Source organism: Xylocopa sonorina, chromosome 3, assembly GCF_050948175.1.
Source record: "Xylocopa sonorina isolate GNS202 chromosome 3, iyXylSono1_principal, whole genome shotgun sequence".
Taxonomy (NCBI): Eukaryota; Metazoa; Arthropoda; class Insecta; order Hymenoptera; family Apidae; genus Xylocopa; species Xylocopa sonorina.
The window spans coordinates 12,144,957-12,164,511 of NC_135195.1; the positions used below are offsets into that span (position 1 = coordinate 12,144,957).

At 40.7% G+C, this 19,555-nt stretch overlaps 3 protein-coding genes across 4 annotated transcripts; 2 read left to right on the top strand and 1 right to left on the bottom strand.

Annotated features, from left to right (window-relative positions):
• Positions 1-155: 155 nt before the first annotated feature.
• On the top strand, positions 156-18,176 carry LOC143433618 (putative protein FAM10A4). Its single transcript, XM_076911051.1, has 5 exons — positions 156-369; positions 755-1,030; positions 1,160-1,572; positions 16,860-17,075; positions 17,160-18,176. Exons 2-5 carry the CDS (start codon positions 763-765, stop codon positions 17,400-17,402), a joined length of 1,140 nt encoding a protein of 379 aa, XP_076767166.1. The 5' UTR covers positions 156-369; positions 755-762; the 3' UTR covers positions 17,403-18,176.
• On the bottom strand, positions 3,090-11,982 carry LOC143433597 (uncharacterized). 2 transcript variants are annotated; one of them, XM_076911012.1, is made up of 10 exons: positions 11,604-11,982; positions 7,047-7,133; positions 6,892-6,980; positions 6,532-6,724; positions 5,253-6,425; positions 5,057-5,173; positions 4,631-4,860; positions 4,140-4,331; positions 3,803-4,066; positions 3,090-3,740 (listed from the first exon to the last, which is right to left on the bottom strand). In XM_076911012.1, exons 1-10 carry the CDS (start codon positions 11,674-11,676, stop codon positions 3,360-3,362), a joined length of 2,799 nt encoding a protein of 932 aa, XP_076767127.1. In that variant the 5' UTR covers positions 11,677-11,982; the 3' UTR covers positions 3,090-3,359. The 2 variants fall into 2 exon arrangements, with proteins under 2 accessions (XP_076767127.1, XP_076767128.1); XM_076911013.1 differs by having other exon boundaries at positions 4,631-4,803; positions 11,604-11,980.
• On the top strand, positions 14,585-15,973 carry LOC143422364 (putative CENPB DNA-binding domain-containing protein 1). The gene is made up of 2 exons (XM_076892939.1): positions 14,585-14,632; positions 15,159-15,973. The coding sequence occupies exons 1-2, from the start codon at positions 14,585-14,587 to the stop codon at positions 15,720-15,722; spliced, it is 612 nt and encodes a 203-aa protein (XP_076749054.1). The 3' UTR covers positions 15,723-15,973.
• Positions 18,177-19,555: the final 1,379 nt, after the last annotated feature.

Sequence of the window (19,555 nt, forward strand, 5' to 3'; positions counted from 1 at the left end):
CTAGATAATTAATAAATTTAAATGTATCGTACAATTCCCGCTGCTATTTTAATTTAAGATCGTGTCAACGATGGCGTTGTAGAAAATCGAATCAAAACCAGGAGGAATACTTCTATCTATTATATATTATTTATTCATCAATGACATATATCTGTATATGCGGTATTATGTTGGATCTCATGATGAGGCAAATCTGTTAACTTCGTATATCATGTGCAAATTATCGTGCTCTCCGAGAAACTAAGTTCGCAAATCACAGGAGGCAAATAACACTAGATTATTTGAACAGCAATAGCATTTTTAAGTTTTACGTACGCTACGTATCTTTCAGTGGAATTTAAGCCGTTATTAAGTCGCGGATTAATATTGGTAGGTATTGAAATTTAAGAAATATATTACTCGTTACCGGTGTATCAAACATTGCGGTTCGCTCTCCATTCAAAAGGCCGATTATTATAATACAAAAATATACTTTATAACTTTTTATATTTAGCATTGATGTGTCTTGCATAAATGTATTAACGTACAATAAAATGTCCAACGTATTCGGTAGAATTTTCTTCTAGATTAAGTTTTTGTCAGAGGTAATTTCGGCTGAACAAATCGTTCCAAATCTTCTTTCTAATTTTCGTCAACTGTGTATGTTTACGATTAACCGTTTACGAATGTAAGCATTTTTTGCATGCAAGCCCGTCTGGACGAGAGATGTCATAAAAGCCAACTTCTTCATAAGTCAAATATTACTGAATTTCAGATAACAAAATGCCGCTTCCCGTAAGTCCAGAGGAATGTAAAAAGTTGGAGCAGTTTGTCGCAATGTGCAGAGAAGATCCTGAAATGTTACATAAACCAGAGCTTGCTTTTATGAGGGAGTTGATTGAACATTTTGGTGGGAAGGTACCAAAAGCTAAAGCGGACAAATGCCCATGCAAAGAAGAACTAAAACCAGAGATGGCCAAAGAACCGGAACCAGAACCAGAACCGGAGAGCGAAGAAAGCGATCTTGAACTAGACATGTCAGCTGTAATCGGTGGGTACTTTCATTTTTGGTAACTATGGCTGATAAAAGTTTGAACCTTGAAGTTCCATGCATGAGACACGAGCATTAATTGGAAGATTCAATATTGTGATAATAAACTTCTTGCTCTAAATGTTTTAGAACCAGATACAGATGCTCCTCAAAAAATGGGAAATCTGACTTTACAACCGACAGAAGAAGAAATCGCAGAATCACAGTCCAAACGTTCGGAAGCTGTGTCCGCGTTTGTCGATAAGGATTATGAAAGAGCTGTAGAACTTTATACAGAAGCTATTGTATTAAATCCACAGGCGTCGTTACTTTATGCCAAACGTGGACAAATTTTCTTGTTAATGAATAAGCCTAATGCTTGCATTCGCGATTGCGATCGTGCCTTGGAACTGAACCCGGATAGCGCGGCAGCTCACAAATTTAGAGGAAGGGCTTATTACTTGCTTGGAAAGTTCGAAGAGGCGGCTAGTGATTTGAGACTTGCTTGTAAGTTTGACTTTGACGAGCAAGCTGACGAATGGCTGCGAGAAGTAACGCCAAATGTAAGTACTTTTTTAATCAAATTGTCTTTACTACCTATGCCTGCAAATTACATAATTTAATATGAACCCCTTAACGGTCATATCTAGATACACGATCCTGTTCGAAAGTGTTACAATAACGTTCTTTAATAACGAAAGTCCATAAGCAAGTGCGACACGGGTGCTCACGCACAGCCACATAGGACTTCGTCACGCGCCGCACTGTCTTATAGATCTGTTTCGGTTATTAATGAATACTTAATTGATTGAATGCTTCATTCAAAATCATTGCTAAAAAAAAAAAGCTACAACATAATAACGTAATACTTTTAAACAGAAATGTATACGAGTATCGCTGGTCGACCAATTTGTTCTTGTTTATGGCCGTTACGGACTGTTTTAATATCACTCGTACAAGCGTGCGCACACTCAGACATACATATGCACCCACACGCATAATTTTGTTTATATATTTATTAATATACGGTATTCCCAGATCTTCCGCTGTTATATTACATTTTATTTGTTATTCCATGCGAATAATTTCTATGTGGGATTGAGTTGTCACATTTACACAAATGATAAACGTAGTACATATTCCTATTTGAAAAATACATAAATTAAGTCTATTAAACTTTGTTACTTAACATAAGTAAAGTAATAGTAACTGCAATAATAACAATATTGATTGCTTATTTTCAAGAAATTAATCACACGCGTCAACATCATTAATAACACAATGCAAAACAATAATGATTTGTACGAGGCATTTAATTTACACAATGTACATTAGAAATCAAGTGTGTTTTTTCCTTTTTTTCTTTTTTTTTAACTAAAACAAACAATATATTCATTTACATTGAAAATATAGTTTATATATCAACGTGGGAAGTTATTATCAAGTAGCTAATAATATATATTTTTTTAAATAAATATTTATAACTTTTAATAAGAACACAATTTATTTATACAAGGTATTTCACAAAAAGCCTCAAAAAGAGATCATTCTTATCTCTTTCGTAATGGAAATATTTTTATGCATTTTATTTTACATACTTATAATACGTAAGTAACTGTTTTCGTCGTGTGCTGTTCTGACGGCTGAGAGTGTCACAGTGTTGTACTACGGATTAGCACAACCATTACACTGAGTTTCAAAAATGTCTATCGCGCGAGTTCACTGTATTCTCGTGTCGATGTGCTCGACAATAGGACCCACCATTAATTGTGATACGTTTTCCGAAGCTGTGCAATAGGAGCTCTATTTGAACACATTCAAGAGAAACATCACTATCCTTTTCCTTTTAGGTCGGAATGGCAACACTCGTCCTATTCTTCAAACACAAGTTATCTTGAATGCATCGACTCGTTCCAGACCACTAATACACTTAAACGTGCGTTAAGTGTACCATGATGACGAACGTATCGTTTACCTTATATCGTAATCAATACCCTGAAACTGTGTCTATTCTCTCATCTTTAAAATGAACCGTTCAAAGTAGCGATCCCGAGGGAGATCCTGCTAAGATTTTTCCGTATTTTTGTCTTCGATCTAAGATCCTTGGCTGGATTTTCTACCTGGTAATGGTGATCCAACCCTACTGTTTTTGCTGTTTCAAGGAAAGAAAGTTCTCCGTACTGTTTCAAAGTAATGAACTTACACTAAATATTCGGTCTCCTTCCGCTCGTTCTCTTGTTTATTTTTTTTATTTATTTTTTTTTAATTTTTTTTTTTTGTACAATGTGCTCTCTCACCCCACACTCGACATGGCATCGAGAGCTCTCTGTGTCAGAATGTTGGATTGTACTCAACTAGAGGGGCTTGTCTCGTACTCGTGTAAGACTTGTTCCACGGATTTCTTGTATTTGCCCACGAGTTCCGGGAGGTCGTACGCAATAGCAACGTCAAGTCTATTGATAGGGCATCCACGGAAATACGTGCACGTGGAGCTCAGTAGTGGGAAGTCGTAAAGCGGATTCAACCGGAAGAAATCTCGATAGACGTCCGGATCTGGCAAATCGTAACGTGATATGTTCTTCAGAGTACTTAGGCCCTCGTAGATGTGGTAATCTTGAGGATTTTCGACGATCTTGTCACTGATCTCCTTTTTGTTTCCAAAGAACGTCTTGTGATTGTAGTACGTTGTCAGATAACAGTCTACCATTTTAGCGTGATTGCGCACTCGTACCTGTAAACGTTTAAGAGCCAATTAGGATGATCGAGAAGGAACATCCCGTTAATAACACTCACAGCGAATCTCCTGGCGCTCGCTATTTTATGCTCGACCCGTTTGTCAATGGCAGTACGCAAGTCGCGTAGGAATGCACGTTCCTGAGCATACAACAGTCTGGTTGGTGCACCAGCTTCGTATGGTAACGACCACAACGATGTGGAGTACATTATGGGTGGCTCGGCGCTGGACATCAACGGGGATATGTTCCAGATTAGAGCGCCCTGCACTCTCATCAGTTCCTCCGGTTTCACTTGATCAGCTTTGTTAAGAATGATGCGTGTCTGTTCCGGAAGTTTGCGTTACATTCATTCCTTTCTAACTAACACGGCTATCGATTCAGTTATTCGAAATTACCTGGTGCTCCCTTCCCTTCAATTGATCAAGGATCGCCTCTGTTTCTGGTCCAACGTCCAACTTCGATGGATCGTATACTAAGAATATGATATCTGCCCGGTCGATGAACCATTGACACGCATCGTTAAACGGGAATAAACGTTGGACTTGTTTTCGAATCTCTAAAATTCCTGGTATCTCGACGATATTTACCTGGTAACGTGTAAATGGTTTACTGCATTGCGTTAGGTAGGATGTTGGGAGGAAATGTCTGAGACTTTTAGGGTTTACAGTACAGTATAGGTTCTGAATCAGTTTTATATGAATCACAAACATTGAAGGGAATGATTTTAGGATCCATTTTGAACAAGTAAATTTTACATTTCCTTAAAATCTCGGACACTGTTTTTACGATTCTGTATTTGTAGATCTTAGAAGTGAACGTTTTTTCTCTCTCTCGATCTCTCCCTTTCTTTCTCTCATTCTCTCACTTAGGGAATAAAAAGACTCACTTTTTCTAACAGCTTATTGTCGAGTCGTAAACCCTTGAGACGATCGAGCATTCCCTGGCCAAATTTTTGCAACCCGGAGAAAGTCCAATCGGCGGCTAGCTGCGTGCCATCGAGTATCTCCTCTTCCTCACCGTGCATTATAATATTGAAGTAGGCCGGAGATGGCTCGGCTCCTGTGTCATTTCCATTTGGCGTTTTGCATTGCTCCTCTAAGCACTCTCTCAAACCACCTAAACACTATCTGTATATTCATGCTCCTAGCATGCTTCTACTACTAAACCTTTTCTTTTTTAGAGCAATTTCTCTTTGTACAAAATTCGAGGGCGTGATCACGGCCGACTTAGTTAAGCATAAAAAAATACGAAGTCGAAGCATCAACGCACAACAAATTCTCACTACTGGCATTGTTTCTGGCTACTTACGCACCTGTCCTTAACGACGTCTGCTTGTACTCTATGTCGAGCAAGTAGTTTATGATGGAAGACTTCCCGCCGCTCCATGGACCCATGAAAAGAACCAACGGCTTGGAGAATATTTCTGGATCTGAATACGTGGTTAAATATTGAATGCAAACAATTCAGTGACATATTTCGACCGACTCTGCTACATTATTTATGCTTACCACCAAAATGTCTGTTGCTAAGGTCTCTGTACTTATACAGAGATTCCAACGGCTGAATAGCATTATCGTAGACCCTCTTCAACTCCTTCAGCACAACATCCCCAATCTTCTGAATAGCCCGTTCCTTCTCTTCATTTTCCTCGTCCAGCTTCAACAGCTGATTAATATGATCACGCGGCCGCAAATTATCCGGCACCTCTATTTCTTGAATTAGATCTTCCTCGGGAGTAGGTTCTTCTTCTTCGCCTTCACCTGGTTCGTCCGAGCCTTCGGCGTCTTCCTCACCCTCTCCCTCCTCCCCAACTTCTCGTCTGGCACGGGATTTCGGTTTCTCAGCCTCTTCTTCCACGGACTTCCCTTCTTCCTTTTCTTCAGACTTGCCCTCTCCTTCACCTTCCTTCTCTTCCTCAGTTTCCTTTTCCCCTGATTTGTCTGCTTCTTCCTCTTCCGCCGATTTCGCAGCCTCCTCCTTGGACTTACCTTCCTCCGCCTCTTCGCTTTCTTTGTCTTTATCCTCTACTTGGCCTTCGTCGCTCTCACCTGGACCTTCTTTGCTCTCCTTCGCCTCTTCTTCGCTCGCCTGCTGCTCCTGCGATTGACCCTCCTCCTCAGCTTTGCTATCCTCCTCTCTTTCAGCCCCTTCCTCCTTAGAAACAGCCTCCTCCGTCTCTTCTTCCGCCTTCGAGTCGACCGCCTCGTCTTCTTCCGCTTTCTCCTGCCCCTCTTCGTCAGATTTCACCTCGTCGGTCTTGGCGTCTTCGTCGGATTTCTCCTCGTCGATTTTCGGTTCTTCAGCCGATTCACCCTCGGCTTGTGCTTCGTCGGATTTTTCATCGCCATTCTGTGCCCCTTCGGCAGATCTCTCGTCTTCACCTGGCGCTTCCTCTTCGGATTTTCCGTCATCAGCGCTCGCTTGAGTCGCCTCGTCAGACTTTTCAGCGTCAACCTGACCCTCCTCCTCTTCGGATTTCGTTGCGTCCGCTTGCGCGTCTTCGTCGGATTTTCCTTCGTCTATCTGCGCCTCCTCTCCAGATTTTTCATCCTTCTCTTCTTCCGTTCCATCCTGTTCGGAGTCTGCAGGCCCCTCTTCGGCTTGTTCAACGGACTCCTCTTTGTCCTCCTCTGTCCCCTTGTCCGCTTCCTCGGATTTTTCGTCTGGTTGTTCACTTTCTCCTGAAAGATTCAACATTATTCTGATTACCGACTGCTTCATTCGCACAGCCGTTCAATTGTAAAATATATTTTGTATGTACGTTTTCTTCTATCTTCTAATTTTTACCTCCTTCTGTTTCATCCGCTTCGGCACTCTGTTCTCCGCCAGCTTCAGGACTTTGCTCGCCCTCTGCAGACTCTTTACCAGACTCCCCTTCAGCTTGTTCGGCGCTTTCCGCAGCCTCGCCTTCTACCGACTCCTGTTTGTCCTCTTCTGTTGCCAAATCTTCCTTCGAAACATCGGCTGCTGGCTCTCCATCCTAAAGTGAACGTCAAGATTTACTTCTGTGACCATCCCGACGAGATCGAGAAAAATTGACCGAACGAAATGGAAATTGAATGTAATCAGTGTCAGTACGAAAGTAAGTAGTGAGTAAGCAAAGGTTTATGTCCCTATCGAGTTGCAATTCAAATGCTAATGTCTCACTTCTTCGCTCGCAGGTTTTTGTTCCCCTTCCTCTTGGCTCTCTTTATCGGCGTCGGTCCCCGCCTCGGCACTGGTCTGCTCCAAAGATCCTTCAAACGAAACATTCTAGAATTCGCTGTGCTCCAGATGATTATTCCTCAACATCGTAACATTACCTGTACCGAGGCCTTTCAACGCCTTCTCAATGTATGGCCGACACAGATCTTCTGGCGGCACTTCTAGCTCTTCCTCGCTTTGCACTCCTGAAACATGATTCTGGTGAATGCTTGACATTTTGTAATGTCGATACTATATTGGTCGTTCGACCAGGTTGTGGGAGAAATTTTTGAGTACGAGTGCCTTAATAACAAGAGTCCTTAAATCAGTGCGACGTGTGACGAAATCCTATGTGGCTACTCGCGAGCACCCACGTTGCACTAGTTTAATGATTCTCGTTATCGGTGCATGCGTACGCGAAAATTTTTACCTAGGGATGACTAAATATCCTTCCTTGTAGTTTCTTTAATATCTGTTAAATGTTTCAACCATTTCACTTTGGGGAAAGATACCTTCCACGAGAAGGTCATGACACCGGTCATGACTTTATCAGATCATTCGAATAACCATTCATGAATGTTAACAAGGCATTCGCTCGCCGTACGATTTTCGCGAAATATTTCACGGCTGGCTTGCTTCTATGCCGATTCTTTCGGCTGCCAGGAATTTTCATCGAGAGTTCTCACTATGTTAAACACGCGGTGCCAAAAGAAGCCGCGGAGTATTAGATAACGCCAGCGCAGGAGCTTAGCAAGAGGGTTTAACGCCACGCGACCACCGAAAATATCTGACCCAGGTGACGCAATATCTTGTCAAAGTCGTTACACACTGCTTGGGTCGAACGCGTGGTCGGACAATGACAGGTGTTCAGAAACAACAACCATGCTCGATCGAGACGGCTAGCAAAAAATAAACGCTATTCTTGAAGACTACCGAACGAAGCCGAAGACGAATGATTATCGACGACTTCGTAGGCGATGAGGCTAAAGTTGCCACCTTTACTGAGAAAAACCTAGCATTTTCCAGCAGAGAGGAAGCAAATTACACATTTACAAGAAAATCTGTTTAATTACTCCTTACATTTCACTGCGATTGACAATCTTTATAATCTTTTATAGATGTTTGAAAAACATACGTATACATGTTTTACTATGTTTTATTATTTTATTTACGATACTGCATTCTGTGTAAAGTGATCTAATTTACTGCCAATGGATAGTGTCTACAGTGTTTCGTCGCTGAAATTTTTGAAACAAACGGAACATCAACAGTGATGAACGTACCGAAAGATAGTGCACAATTAACGTCGCACAGATTTATGGACGATGAACGATACTACCAACTAATATTTTGCAAACACTATAAAAGAGAACTGGGCAGTTAATTAGCGGCTGTATCTTGAAGGTTCAAAGCATCAACACTTTGAATATATTCCAAAATACGATGTTTTGATGTCTGAACGGCTACTGATAAATACAGCATCTGTTACCAGTCACTAACCGTCGAAGACTACAATGGGACCTCGCTGTCCATTAACTATGAAAACTAAACTACGTCTACTTCCACTGTAACCTTTAATATCGTCCTTAAATCTACTAAAATAAGGTTCATCAGAGGAAAACGGGACACGTTCGTCAAATGAAAGCAACCGCACACACCCAAGGTTGACCACTATGAATACCTACTGAGAAGAACGAGAACTTGTCTCGCTGATTTCAAACGCAATCTCCCAGTACTCTCATACGTTTTCCTTTGAGAGGATGGTATGCTAGAATCTAGAATTTGGTGTCATTATATGTGGCACCGTATGTAATACCTCGACCGATGAAAATGTCGATATCATCTTTCTAGGCAGTACCTGGGACCAGGAGGCCGGTTTCTAAGTTTAGCGGCGAGTAGGCGGCTTTGAGCCGAGCAACACTTGAAAATATTTATATATTGGATGAGCGAAACGTATTTTTATCAGTTATTCGATGCGAAAAAGTCGAAACAGTTTAGCCAAACATCTTCAATTATACATCAAGTATTAGCTATCCTGGTTAATGCAACGATGTGTACATAAAATATCGGTTGCAACGACAATGAACCGGAACGTACAAGAAGCAGAAGATAGGGAACAGTAATAATTAATTAGCACAATTACACTTAGATCTAATACGATCTTGTATCGTAAAGGATCTACGGCGATCGAGTTTCTTACTCTTTGGTCGATGATGCAATTCTCTAAGTGAAATTCAATTGACCTATAGGTATTGGCGCGAAGAAAATACGTAACGTGTATTACCCGTAAATTTTCATCGTTACATCACACGTGCTGGTACTTTTGGCACGAGATTTTATCATTCTGCATGCCTCATCCTTTTGTCTTCTACGAGATCACCTTATAAATGTTCTATCCGTTCACGGTGCCTGGATTCTTTTTTATTATATCATGTAAAATTTATGAACAAATCTTTTTCCAAAGATCGCTTCCGTTTTCAATTTTTCGAATTAAAGATGTTATTGCTTTTTTTGTTTTTGATACAGATTTAGTATTCTAACATTGTGAGTATTTTGAGAACAAACGAAGCAACGAATTATGATCGAAGAATAGTTGGTTTTGATTTACAGGCGAGATATTAATTTTAGATTTCTAGCGATTTGTAAGATAATATGTTGAAATTATGTATGTTGCAAAATAATCCACGAAAATGTCAAGATACGGGTAATGGAAGTAGAGGTAAGCAGCTGTCGTTTGGCAAGCATAGCCACCAAGGATAAAGATAGAATCCGAAGTCTTGTTCCGCGCTCTGTGGCATGTATAGTCTTTAATCTTTTCGCTATAAAAGTCAGATCCGCTCAAAAACACATTATTAGCTTTCCCCAATTTTGCCCCGCTGTTTGAAAAAATTATTACTTCATCGTGTCAATTTATATCGTTTCTTTCAGAATATTTATTAGTCTATTGCATTCCGCAAGAAGCAAGGGTAAAGTGGTGCGATAGTGTTTAATTTTTTAAATAATTTATACAATGTGTAGTGTCAAGTTTCGATCGTGTTTGATTAACAATTGTAATCCACGAACATTCGTAGATATCAAGTATGAATGCTCTTTATTATGCTTCGTTGTACACTACTATCAGCGACGTATTAAGAATCGAGTATCACTTTAAACAGAATTCACGATCAGGTTTACAGAATTCGGAGCGAATCTGGCACGGATTTATGTCTGCCCTTATGTAATTATTTGCAAGTTGTTGACAGTCGGTTTCCATCGATTCCCAAAATAACAAATCCTTGAATCCACGATCAAAACCTTTTACTCGATCGTCGTCCCATTTCTCGCTTAGTTAATTCGGCTAAAATAATGATACCGTTGCTGTACAACCGCACTTCTGATCATCTTCCTAATCTCCAACAAAATGAATGATAAAAATAATTTAATAAATCATGATCCACTCTCTTATCAAATTGTAATTAAACAATTTGTACGAAACGAAGCGATTTTATATTTTATCGGCAAAATTTTTTAAAGTAATGCGTCTTCGTCCACCGATTTAGGATATTTAAAATGAACCGAATGGATATTTCATGCTCTACTAACAAATATTTTCGAAATCATTTTACGAAGAACCTCGGAGTCGAACAAGGCGAAGACACGTCGGAGAGTGCATCGAAGAGGCAGACCCAAGAGTTGAAGGAAACGACACGTGGTGTCGAACGGAAGAGAGATATTCATCCCATTTAACGTGTATCGACGTGACAAACGGTGATGATGCAACGGATCCTAGGTTCATCAGTTCGATCGCCCGTCTGCCCTATGTCGAAGAGGCTCGACGAGCCAGGAACCGATGACGCAGACCGGTGACTTTACGTAACATTGACCTTCATCAATCGTCACGCATTCGTCAGCACGTCATCCACATCATCGACCGGTAAAACTTCTAGAAACCTCTATTTACACTAACGCCCACGCATTCTCCTCTCCGGTGATCTAGAAAAATCTACGTCGATCGATAAAATCGAGTCGATGCGCGCGAGCAAGGGTGAACCATAACGGTGGTGAATCATAACGTGCACGCGCAAGACGTTGCTCTTCGTTTATATAATTAACGCCAGAATATACGACGTCACGTAGAGCAGGTGTATTCTAAAAAAGCGTCGCGTGACGGCTCGTTATAAATAACGCGAAAACAAATGATGATGATGTCGGTGCACACTTGGAGCGCAATCGAAATCAAAGGAAGAATTCAAGCGATGGAGGTCCTATAAAATGTAAAGCGTGTATACGTGTTGGATGAAGAATGTGGTGGATTTTCTAAAGAAAATCTTGGCACGAACTCCCGAGAATTCGGAGTTCTCCGAAACGGTACAAGGATAAGAAGAAAAACTAATCTTCTCTTCTAACACCTCGAAATCGTAATAGCCGAACGTACGAACTTTGCGATCTGTTGCAACCAGTCAATTCTCACTGTAACTGTAGAAGTCCAGTAGGTGAAATGAATTAGATAAAAGGGATGTAAAGAACTCTCGAAAGTGGAGACCCGACGAAGTGACTAGTAAAAGCACGTAAGGAACGGTGAAATTTCCTCGAATAGAACGCACGTAGAGAACGAGAGGAGAGAGAATGGCGACGCTTGGCGAACGGGACCCGGGGTATCGTTGAGTGAGGGAAGGTCCCAGTTGGGTGCTACTCACCCTGTAAGGCGACGGCTAGAAGGGCCAGGAAGAGGCCCACGAAGTACGCGGGTCTCAGCCGCGAGCCCGTCATCTCGTTTCACTAGGCACTACACGATGAGCCAGGGCTGGCAGCTCGTCTCACTCGATAGTCGCCTTCGACTCCAACTCGCCCGCGAGGAACTGGCATTGTCACTACCGCCAAACCCCGATGACGCCCCTCTACTTCTCACCCCACAGCCCGGACCACGCGACCCACCATTTTCTCCTTTTTTCCCGCCCGATCGCGGGATTCCATCGGCTTTCGATTTTCCGAATTCTCCTGCTGCCGCCGCGAATGAGTTAGAACCGGATGCGAACGTAGCTCATTTCGTTCGACGGATGGCTGGAATTAAAATAAGACTTTAGTGAGGCGGGACCGTGATGCTGTGGGGGTCTGTCCATGGAGAGAGAGAGAGAGACGAGACTGACTGACTTTCAGAAGGTCGAAAATTGTCTTGGTATTCTCGTTGGTTCGTGAATGATTCTTTTTCGCGAGCCTCGAGTTTGGTGTCGGCTGTTGGGTTAAGTGATTTATAGTGATTGCGATGTTGAGGGAAAGTTCACGTTCTGCTTTAATAATTTGGCAAGGGATAATTTAGCAGACTTCGGACACTGTTCTTTGCCAGATCGTTGAAATAGAGACTCGACTTTCCTTTCACACCAGAACCTTTATATATCAACTTTATACCTACATCGAACTTAAACCTTTCACGAACGAATAAAATGAAATATTCTAAGATGAATTCAGCAGATTTGCGACTCGACAATCATTTCTAGCGATTTTCATCGAGCTTGACTTAGAATTAAACAATTTACCAAGACATTTTATGTTTCTGTCGACAAAATTGATCAAACAAACTCGAGGAATGTTAAGTGTCGTAGTATCAAGCGTGCAGTGCGTGACCAGTATGAAATGTTCTTTTTATTCGGCCTGTCCACGGACAATAGCTCGCTGAACAGCTATTTGGCTTTTCTGAGGTAGGCAAGAGTAGTCTGAGCGCGGCCACTACTGAATCACCGAGTCTTTATCGTGGTACAATCCGAAGATACTGGCCGTAGAGTGGCAGCTTTAAAAATATCTCTTGGCGGCCCGGTTTTCTCGGGTTTGCAGGGTCTACCTGGCCGACAGACCGCTAAGACATTGACTAGCGAACGTGCACGAAGATCCTGCACACGTTTCGACCTAGCTCTCCCACGTCATCTTCAACCTCGTTTTCTTCGCCGTCGGTCTCCTCGTTCGCGTTCCCCGCTTCGTCACATTTTCTTCGCGTACGAAAGTCTGTCATCGACCATTTCTTCGGCTGCTATATTTTCTCATCGGGACACACGTACTCACGCGCACTGCGAACGTTCAAGTTTGGTACGAACACGAGGACGGGAAAAAAAGAAATGAAACCCGGAAATTTATTGCTAATATATATAAAAGAAGAAGTTCTTGTATGTATATATATATAAAAGAAGTTTTTACGAGTAACTGCAATTACTTTTGACGCGTTCTTAATGAAAATTAAGGTTTATCGATGATCGTTGGTTTGTTAGTTAATACGAGCTAATTATAAGCGTCGCAGTCGTAGAATTCTCAAAATACATACGTGATATGGGGACAAGGTCGTCATGGAAATCGGCGGGAATGCAGTAGCATGGCGGATGAAAGTTTTTAACGAATGTACGCCAATAATTGAATTACGAGTGTTTACGTATTTCTGAGTATTTTAACTGAGTATATAAACGCGTATAAAAAGTTTTAAATGCCCATAGCATACGGAAGGAAGATAATATTTCTCTAAGTTAATAGTAACATTTAAAGTCTGGAGTAACTCGGTTCTTCGGTTTCTCTGAACTATCAAAGGATCGAAAGTAACCTTCGAGTTTCATTGAAAAAAAAAAAAGATTCGATAGACTGATCGTGCTACGTAAGCTAAGGCAGTAAAGCGAAAATAGTATTACATCAAATAAACGGTTTTCGTGAGATACCCGGGCACGTAGCGCCAGTAATTTTTCTGTGGTGTATACGCTACATCGTAAACTGAACGCTGCATCTGAAAGTTTTGTATACAGTTAGCAGAGATTCGAGTATAATAAGCCTCCTCTAATTATTTTAAGCAGTGTGCACAATTGTGACGAAAGATTATAATTCTAGAGCTCTTACGTAATATTTAATTACACTACTACCTGCGCGTCCTTAGACTGTAATCGCCAAAAACGTTAGACCCTCGTTTTTTTTTTTTAAACCTTTTTCAATTGAAAATTATACATACATATCTCTGTAAAAGAAGATGTTTGTCAATTCCTCGTATATTAAAATTTGTTAGTTGACAAAATCGACATCCTTGCTATTCAGTCAGGGATTACTTCTACGTTAATTACTTAACGGACACTCAAATGTCACGTTGCTTATCCCTCAATTATCTCAAATCTCTGTTCCGTTTCAATTTGAATTACCTAAAATTTCCATAAACCGTCACGATTTACAAAAGAGGGCGAGATCTCCTCGCCGTGCAGCTCTGTAAGCGTATAAGGGGACAAAACGAAAGACTGGGGTGGTTCTGTAACGTAATATTAGCAAAATTCCAGTCGCCTCTTATCGAGGGTCTCTGAGAGAGCCGTGACTACGGCTCGTGCAGCAAAGAGAAGAGATTCGCGGCGAAATGCGTGCGTGCTCGGACAGAGAGGAGCATCGGGACGACGGGCGCCTTTATATTTAGACGCCCGGGTCGCCGCCGTATAAGGTGGTGGTTCCCTCGTGCAAAAGTTCTCGCGCTTGCTCGCTCTCTCCTGCCGCTATCTCCCGTCTGCTCCATCTCGCCCTTTCTTCTTATCTTCGCGTCTCTCGTTCGAACGTTTCGCATACCTTTTTCCAACCGTTCACTGTCAGGATTACTATCCGCGCGCGGGCGAACTCTCGATTCGAACGAGCTTCCTTTTTTTTTCGCAGTTTTACGAGTCCATATGATGGCCTCATGAATGGACGATGCCTGCAATGTCTGTTTGATGGTTCTGCGAAGATTGTATGTTTGCGTTTGAAAGGTTGTTACGTTTATCGAGGGTGGGAACTAGACGATGATCGTGGCTATTGATCGCGCGTTTATTATCGGATCTTTCAATGCAAAACTTATTTACTTTCGTTACGTTTGTTTATTAGATTCTGTTGGTAATCCTTTTGGTACTCTGTTTGATATACGATTTTTGTCTCATTGTTACAGTTTGAGAGGTATATAGAGTTACCCTTTACTTTTCTTTTTTATGCAGAGTGATAATGTTTTGGCACACAAGAAATGAATGGTTCTATGACACGACTTGATAAACATAGATAGACTCTCATATGGCACATATCACAAAAATTTCAATGACATTTAAATTATTCTTTGCGAACTCAGATCGAGTCTGTGACAGGAGTTGGTACACGTTATAATACAACTAAGAACGTACTGAATAAGCTTTAAGCAAACCGATGCGAAGCTAATACTTTAAGTATATTAGTACGTGGTACGTAATTTAGCAACGTTTACCTTGAAACTAATTTTTAATCCATAGGTTTCGACAGTGTCTAGCGAAACTAAGAAAATTCAGTTAAAACGAAAGTTCATTTCCCTCGAGGAAAAGATCCAAATATTGGATCGGTTGCAAGACGGAGAAAGGGTGTCGTCTGTCGCTAAATCGTACAATTTAAACGAAGCCACCGTGCGGACGATTAAGAATAGCGAGCAAAAGATACGGAAGAACGTCGCCGAGGGGTGTCCGTTGCGCGCGAAACGTGTGGCAAGGACGCGAGACATCGACGTGGTCAGAATGGAGCACGCGCTTATCATCTGGATGGAAGACTGTCTGGAAAAGAGAATCCCGTTGAACGGGAACACGATACGGCAGAAAGCGTTGCAGATCTACAAGCATTTGAAGGAGAACGGCCAGTCCTCGACGAATCGACAGATACACTCGTTTTGCGCGAGCAAAGGCTGGCTAGAGAGACTGAAAGCGAGATTTTCGTTGCGCAACAACGAGCTGCAAAGGAGACGAACTTCGGAAGACGGAGTGACCGCGATCACGATTAAAGTCGAGCCTCCTGAAATTCTAGAGACAGGGGAGTACACAGCGGACTAGATCTTACGATACGTGTACTTGCGATGGAAAACATTGACTGTCGTCTTGCATGTAAATTCCAAAGAATCTGTCGTCCGTGCAAGAGTAAACGTTTGCGTTAGTTTGGGGGCTGCGTTGCAAGAGTTAATTAAGGGATGGAATCACCTTTCCTCTGTGTAAATTGCCGGACGATTCGACGCTTCAACGGTGGTGTAATTGTACTCTCGATCCGCAGGCGTTCGAACAGAACTGTTCTGAAGCTGAAAATTATTGAGAGAATCAAAAACTAGAATGAATAAATGAATATATTTAAAAACTATAATAAAGATACGTATAGTTATATGTGGGATGTGTAAAGGACACAATAATACTCTTCTTTTAAACGGGGAAATCATCTATTAATTGTACTTGCATTAAGTCTTGACACGTTGACGTAATGTGCAAGGGATCAAAGGGGAAAACAATCGCGAACGAGAGAATGTCAAGATGAATGAAATGTAAAATAATAACAATTTTCGAAATGAAGTTCACTAGTCAAATTTGGCGGCTAGTACATGGATTCGTATTAAGTTCGCGGACAAATGCGTTTAACGTCGTTATGATTTAATATTTGGGCAAAATACTAAATGTATACCGTTGATTAGTACCTTCGCGGAACATTTTGACGAGATCGTGTTTGCATTGCGAAAATCATTTATTGTCATTCTTTCCTGGACACGTTCTATTTGTACGGTAATAATTCGCCTGTTCATGTTCTGATAATAATATGTATGTAACCAACGTTACTTCTTAAATTAGTTTTTAAAAGTACAAGTTTCTTCGTCACACTGAAGTTCCACCAATTTCGCCAACTAAAACGAAAATGTACAAAGTTTTATGTAAACGCGCTCGCGTGCGCGCGACTATTACGATCAATAAATTACTTCTAATACAGCTTTAGAATTGAATTTGCTTCACTTTAAACGACACCGTAGCAACTAGAACGGAACAGTTTCGTGGTAACAAGATTTATCTCGAATCACCCGAAAACGTGACCAAAAATTCAACTTGCATTGAAATAAAAAACTTCCAGGCACTGTTACTTATCGTTGAAAAATGTGACCATACCAGGTCGATCATTTCAGCTAAAAAATCAAACTCGGACACATTTTTTTCCAGGCTCGAAAGATCGAAGAGCATAAGAGAAAGAAGGAACGTAAGGTACAAGAAAAGTTAGAACGCGAGAGACAGGAGAGACTAAAGAAAGCTCGAGAGAGCGCGAAAGCCTATGAGGAGAACAGCCGTCCGTCCCAAACCGATATTAGCGCAGATTACCCTGGGATCGGTGACTTCTATAAGTTCCTTAACGATCAGGACGTCTCAGAAGGTTTCCAGGTAAATACACACAACACTCTCGACATTGATACTATAAAAATATCAAAGTACCGTAGATTAAAAACCTTCGTTCTCATTCCACAGGATCCTGAAATAGCCGAAGCCTTCAAAGAAATCTCCACAAATCCGACGAACATTCTGAAGTACCAAAGCAATCCCAAAATTATGGCGTTCATCAAGAAGATGGCATTGAAATTCGGTGGGACTGGTGGCATGGGTGGTTTCCCTGGTATGATGGGTGGCATGCCTGATTTCACGGGCTCTGCTTCTAGAACAGAAACGACCCCTCCGAAACCGAACCCACAGGACGACGTTAGTCTCGATTAAAAAGCGATCCTACTCATTCCCGAAATTCCTTCTCGATTTATCTACTTGCGGTGTTTAATCAAACGGGGAAACTGATCGTGAATTATTCGTAAGCTGAAGAGAACCACTGTAGTAAAAGCTATCTTCATTACCTTGGTATATAAATGATATTTTGAGGAGAATTTATTCGTTTTGAGACTGTCTTGAGGAAAGGAAGAAAAGGAAGATGTAATGATAAGAGTTACGTGGTATGTCTTAAAATTACGATATTTTAAATAATGGAATATATCGATACTTATTATTCTACTAAAGTTCGGCTGATTTTCTGAATAGCAACACCGTAATGTGCAGAGTGTTCCAATTTTTTTCCGATCTTTGATTTGCGGTTTTCAATTTTAGCAGCGTAGCGCAGTCTGAACAAATAAGTAATATTAGAATTCATTTCTATTAATCGTATATACATGTCCATTAGATTTCCTCTCATTTCGAAATTTTATTTTGTACATGTTTAAACATGTATCTTCAGCCATCGTCACTAAATAAGTACCACACGATAAGATGTTTGTCATCGAAATGTTCAATTGTTTTTATATTACTTAATTCTAGATTTTGCTTCACGCTATTAATATCTATATGTTATAAATGTTTTACGTACACAATAAGCAATTTATTCACTTTGCTGGATGAAGAAATGACTTCTTGAGTCGATCGAGAATGAACATGATGTCACGCGGTACGTTGAAGAATCTTTCGTTAGTTTTCTCTCTTGTTAAACAAACAACACATTGTGCACGGGATTGACTATCGATGCGAAACACAACCATAATCGATAGATCTCCGCTGGTACTTGAAAAGTACAGCTGATCCACATTGTACATATACCTACAAAGAGGGAAAGAATAATAGGCTTGTTTTGACGAAACATATATCATGAAGCGGCATGATATAACGTAATTGCTGAACAGCTCACGCAATCTCTATATAATTTATAAAAGATTTTCTACAAATTAGATTTTTTCGGATGAACTTGGATGTAATCCGTTAACGCTGTCAGTGGGGGACCCAATATCAGGATCTAAATCGAAATAACATACAATATTTTCTACGAAACACAGAAACTATTGTAAACAGGCCTAAAATATTGGAAATAACGTGAATGAGAATCTTACAAAAATATCGATAGAATCGATACAATTATTTTTGTTCACATCCATCCGCATTGAAAGTGTTAAGGATTAACGTTTTATTATACATCACGAGTAACACGTGTCATTATAGAGAAGTCTGTTAACTTAAAAACAAACACTAATTCGTTTAGCTATTAAATAACAAATAAGAGTATTTTATTATTTCACGAGCATCGAAAAAATAACGTGAGTTGAGCAGCCGACATTGATGATATACCGCTTTGAATCTGTTGAAACATAAAACTGTCACAAGATGTACCGTGAGTTCAATAAATACATCATACTGTTCCGTACAGTAGGTCTTATTCGCCGCAGAGAAATCGACGAAACTATTGCTCAATCAACAGTGATAATTAGAAATTAAAGTGAAGAAGAAAATAAACAGTACAAAAAGAGAGCTGCATCAACGTATCCAACGAATTGAAGAAAGGGTAACGCAACCTCAATGGCTAAAGGTCTGAAAAGATCAACACGGTCACGCAGCAGTGGTCGCTGCATGAAACGCGTCACGCTTTTACTATTTCTCACTATAAATGCCAAGAATCTTCAAACATAACAATACACATCCGCTTCCGCATAATCGTGTTGGTCTGCGCAGACCTTTAATAGTAACGAACTATTCGCACGACTTGAACAATAAATAAAATTCGTACACGTTAAATCCTCTAAACAGTAATATTGCACGTAAAATGAAAAGGTACTGCACTCTTAGGAATAATTGCTACTCGTACTTTCATACTCGTACAATTATACTACATAGGAAGCGATTCTTAGCAGCTCCAAGATCAAATCATTTGTCTCGACTGTACTTTCCCCAATTATTCCCGACTTAACTTTCTCGATATCTCTTGATCTCTCCGCGTTTCTGTTTGATATTTCGTAAGCTAACAAGAAGAGCGATTTTTGACCTTGGAGGCGCCAAAAGTGCGGCTTGCCCATAACAAGATAAATAATGCCCTGTTGTAGCAATCCCTCGCAAAACGATGA

Bases quoted from the DNA above. Each gene is read 5' to 3' on its own strand.
- LOC143433597 (XM_076911012.1), bottom strand. From the start codon at position 11,676: ATGACGGGCTCGCGGCTGAGACCCGCGTACTTCGTGGGCCTCTTCCTG. The intron at 6,981-7,046 runs GTAATGTTACGA...TTTCGTTTGAAG, and splicing joins GTTGAAAGGCCTCGGTACAG to GATCTTTGGAGCAGACCAGT. The intron at 5,174-5,252 runs GTAAGCATAAAT...CCACGTATTCAG, and splicing joins TAGCAACAGACATTTTGGTG to ATCCAGAAATATTCTCCAAG.
- LOC143433618 (XM_076911051.1), top strand. From the start codon at position 763: ATGCCGCTTCCCGTAAGTCCAGAGGAATGTAAAAAGTTGGAGCAGTTT. The intron at 1,031-1,159 runs GTGGGTACTTTC...TAAATGTTTTAG, and splicing joins AGACATGTCAGCTGTAATCG to AACCAGATACAGATGCTCCT. The intron at 1,573-16,859 runs GTAAGTACTTTT...ATTTTTTTCCAG, and splicing joins TGCGAGAAGTAACGCCAAAT to GCTCGAAAGATCGAAGAGCA.
- LOC143422364 (XM_076892939.1), top strand. From the start codon at position 14,585: ATGAATGGACGATGCCTGCAATGTCTGTTTGATGGTTCTGCGAAGATT. The intron at 14,633-15,158 runs GTATGTTTGCGT...TTTAATCCATAG, and splicing joins TTGATGGTTCTGCGAAGATT to GTTTCGACAGTGTCTAGCGA.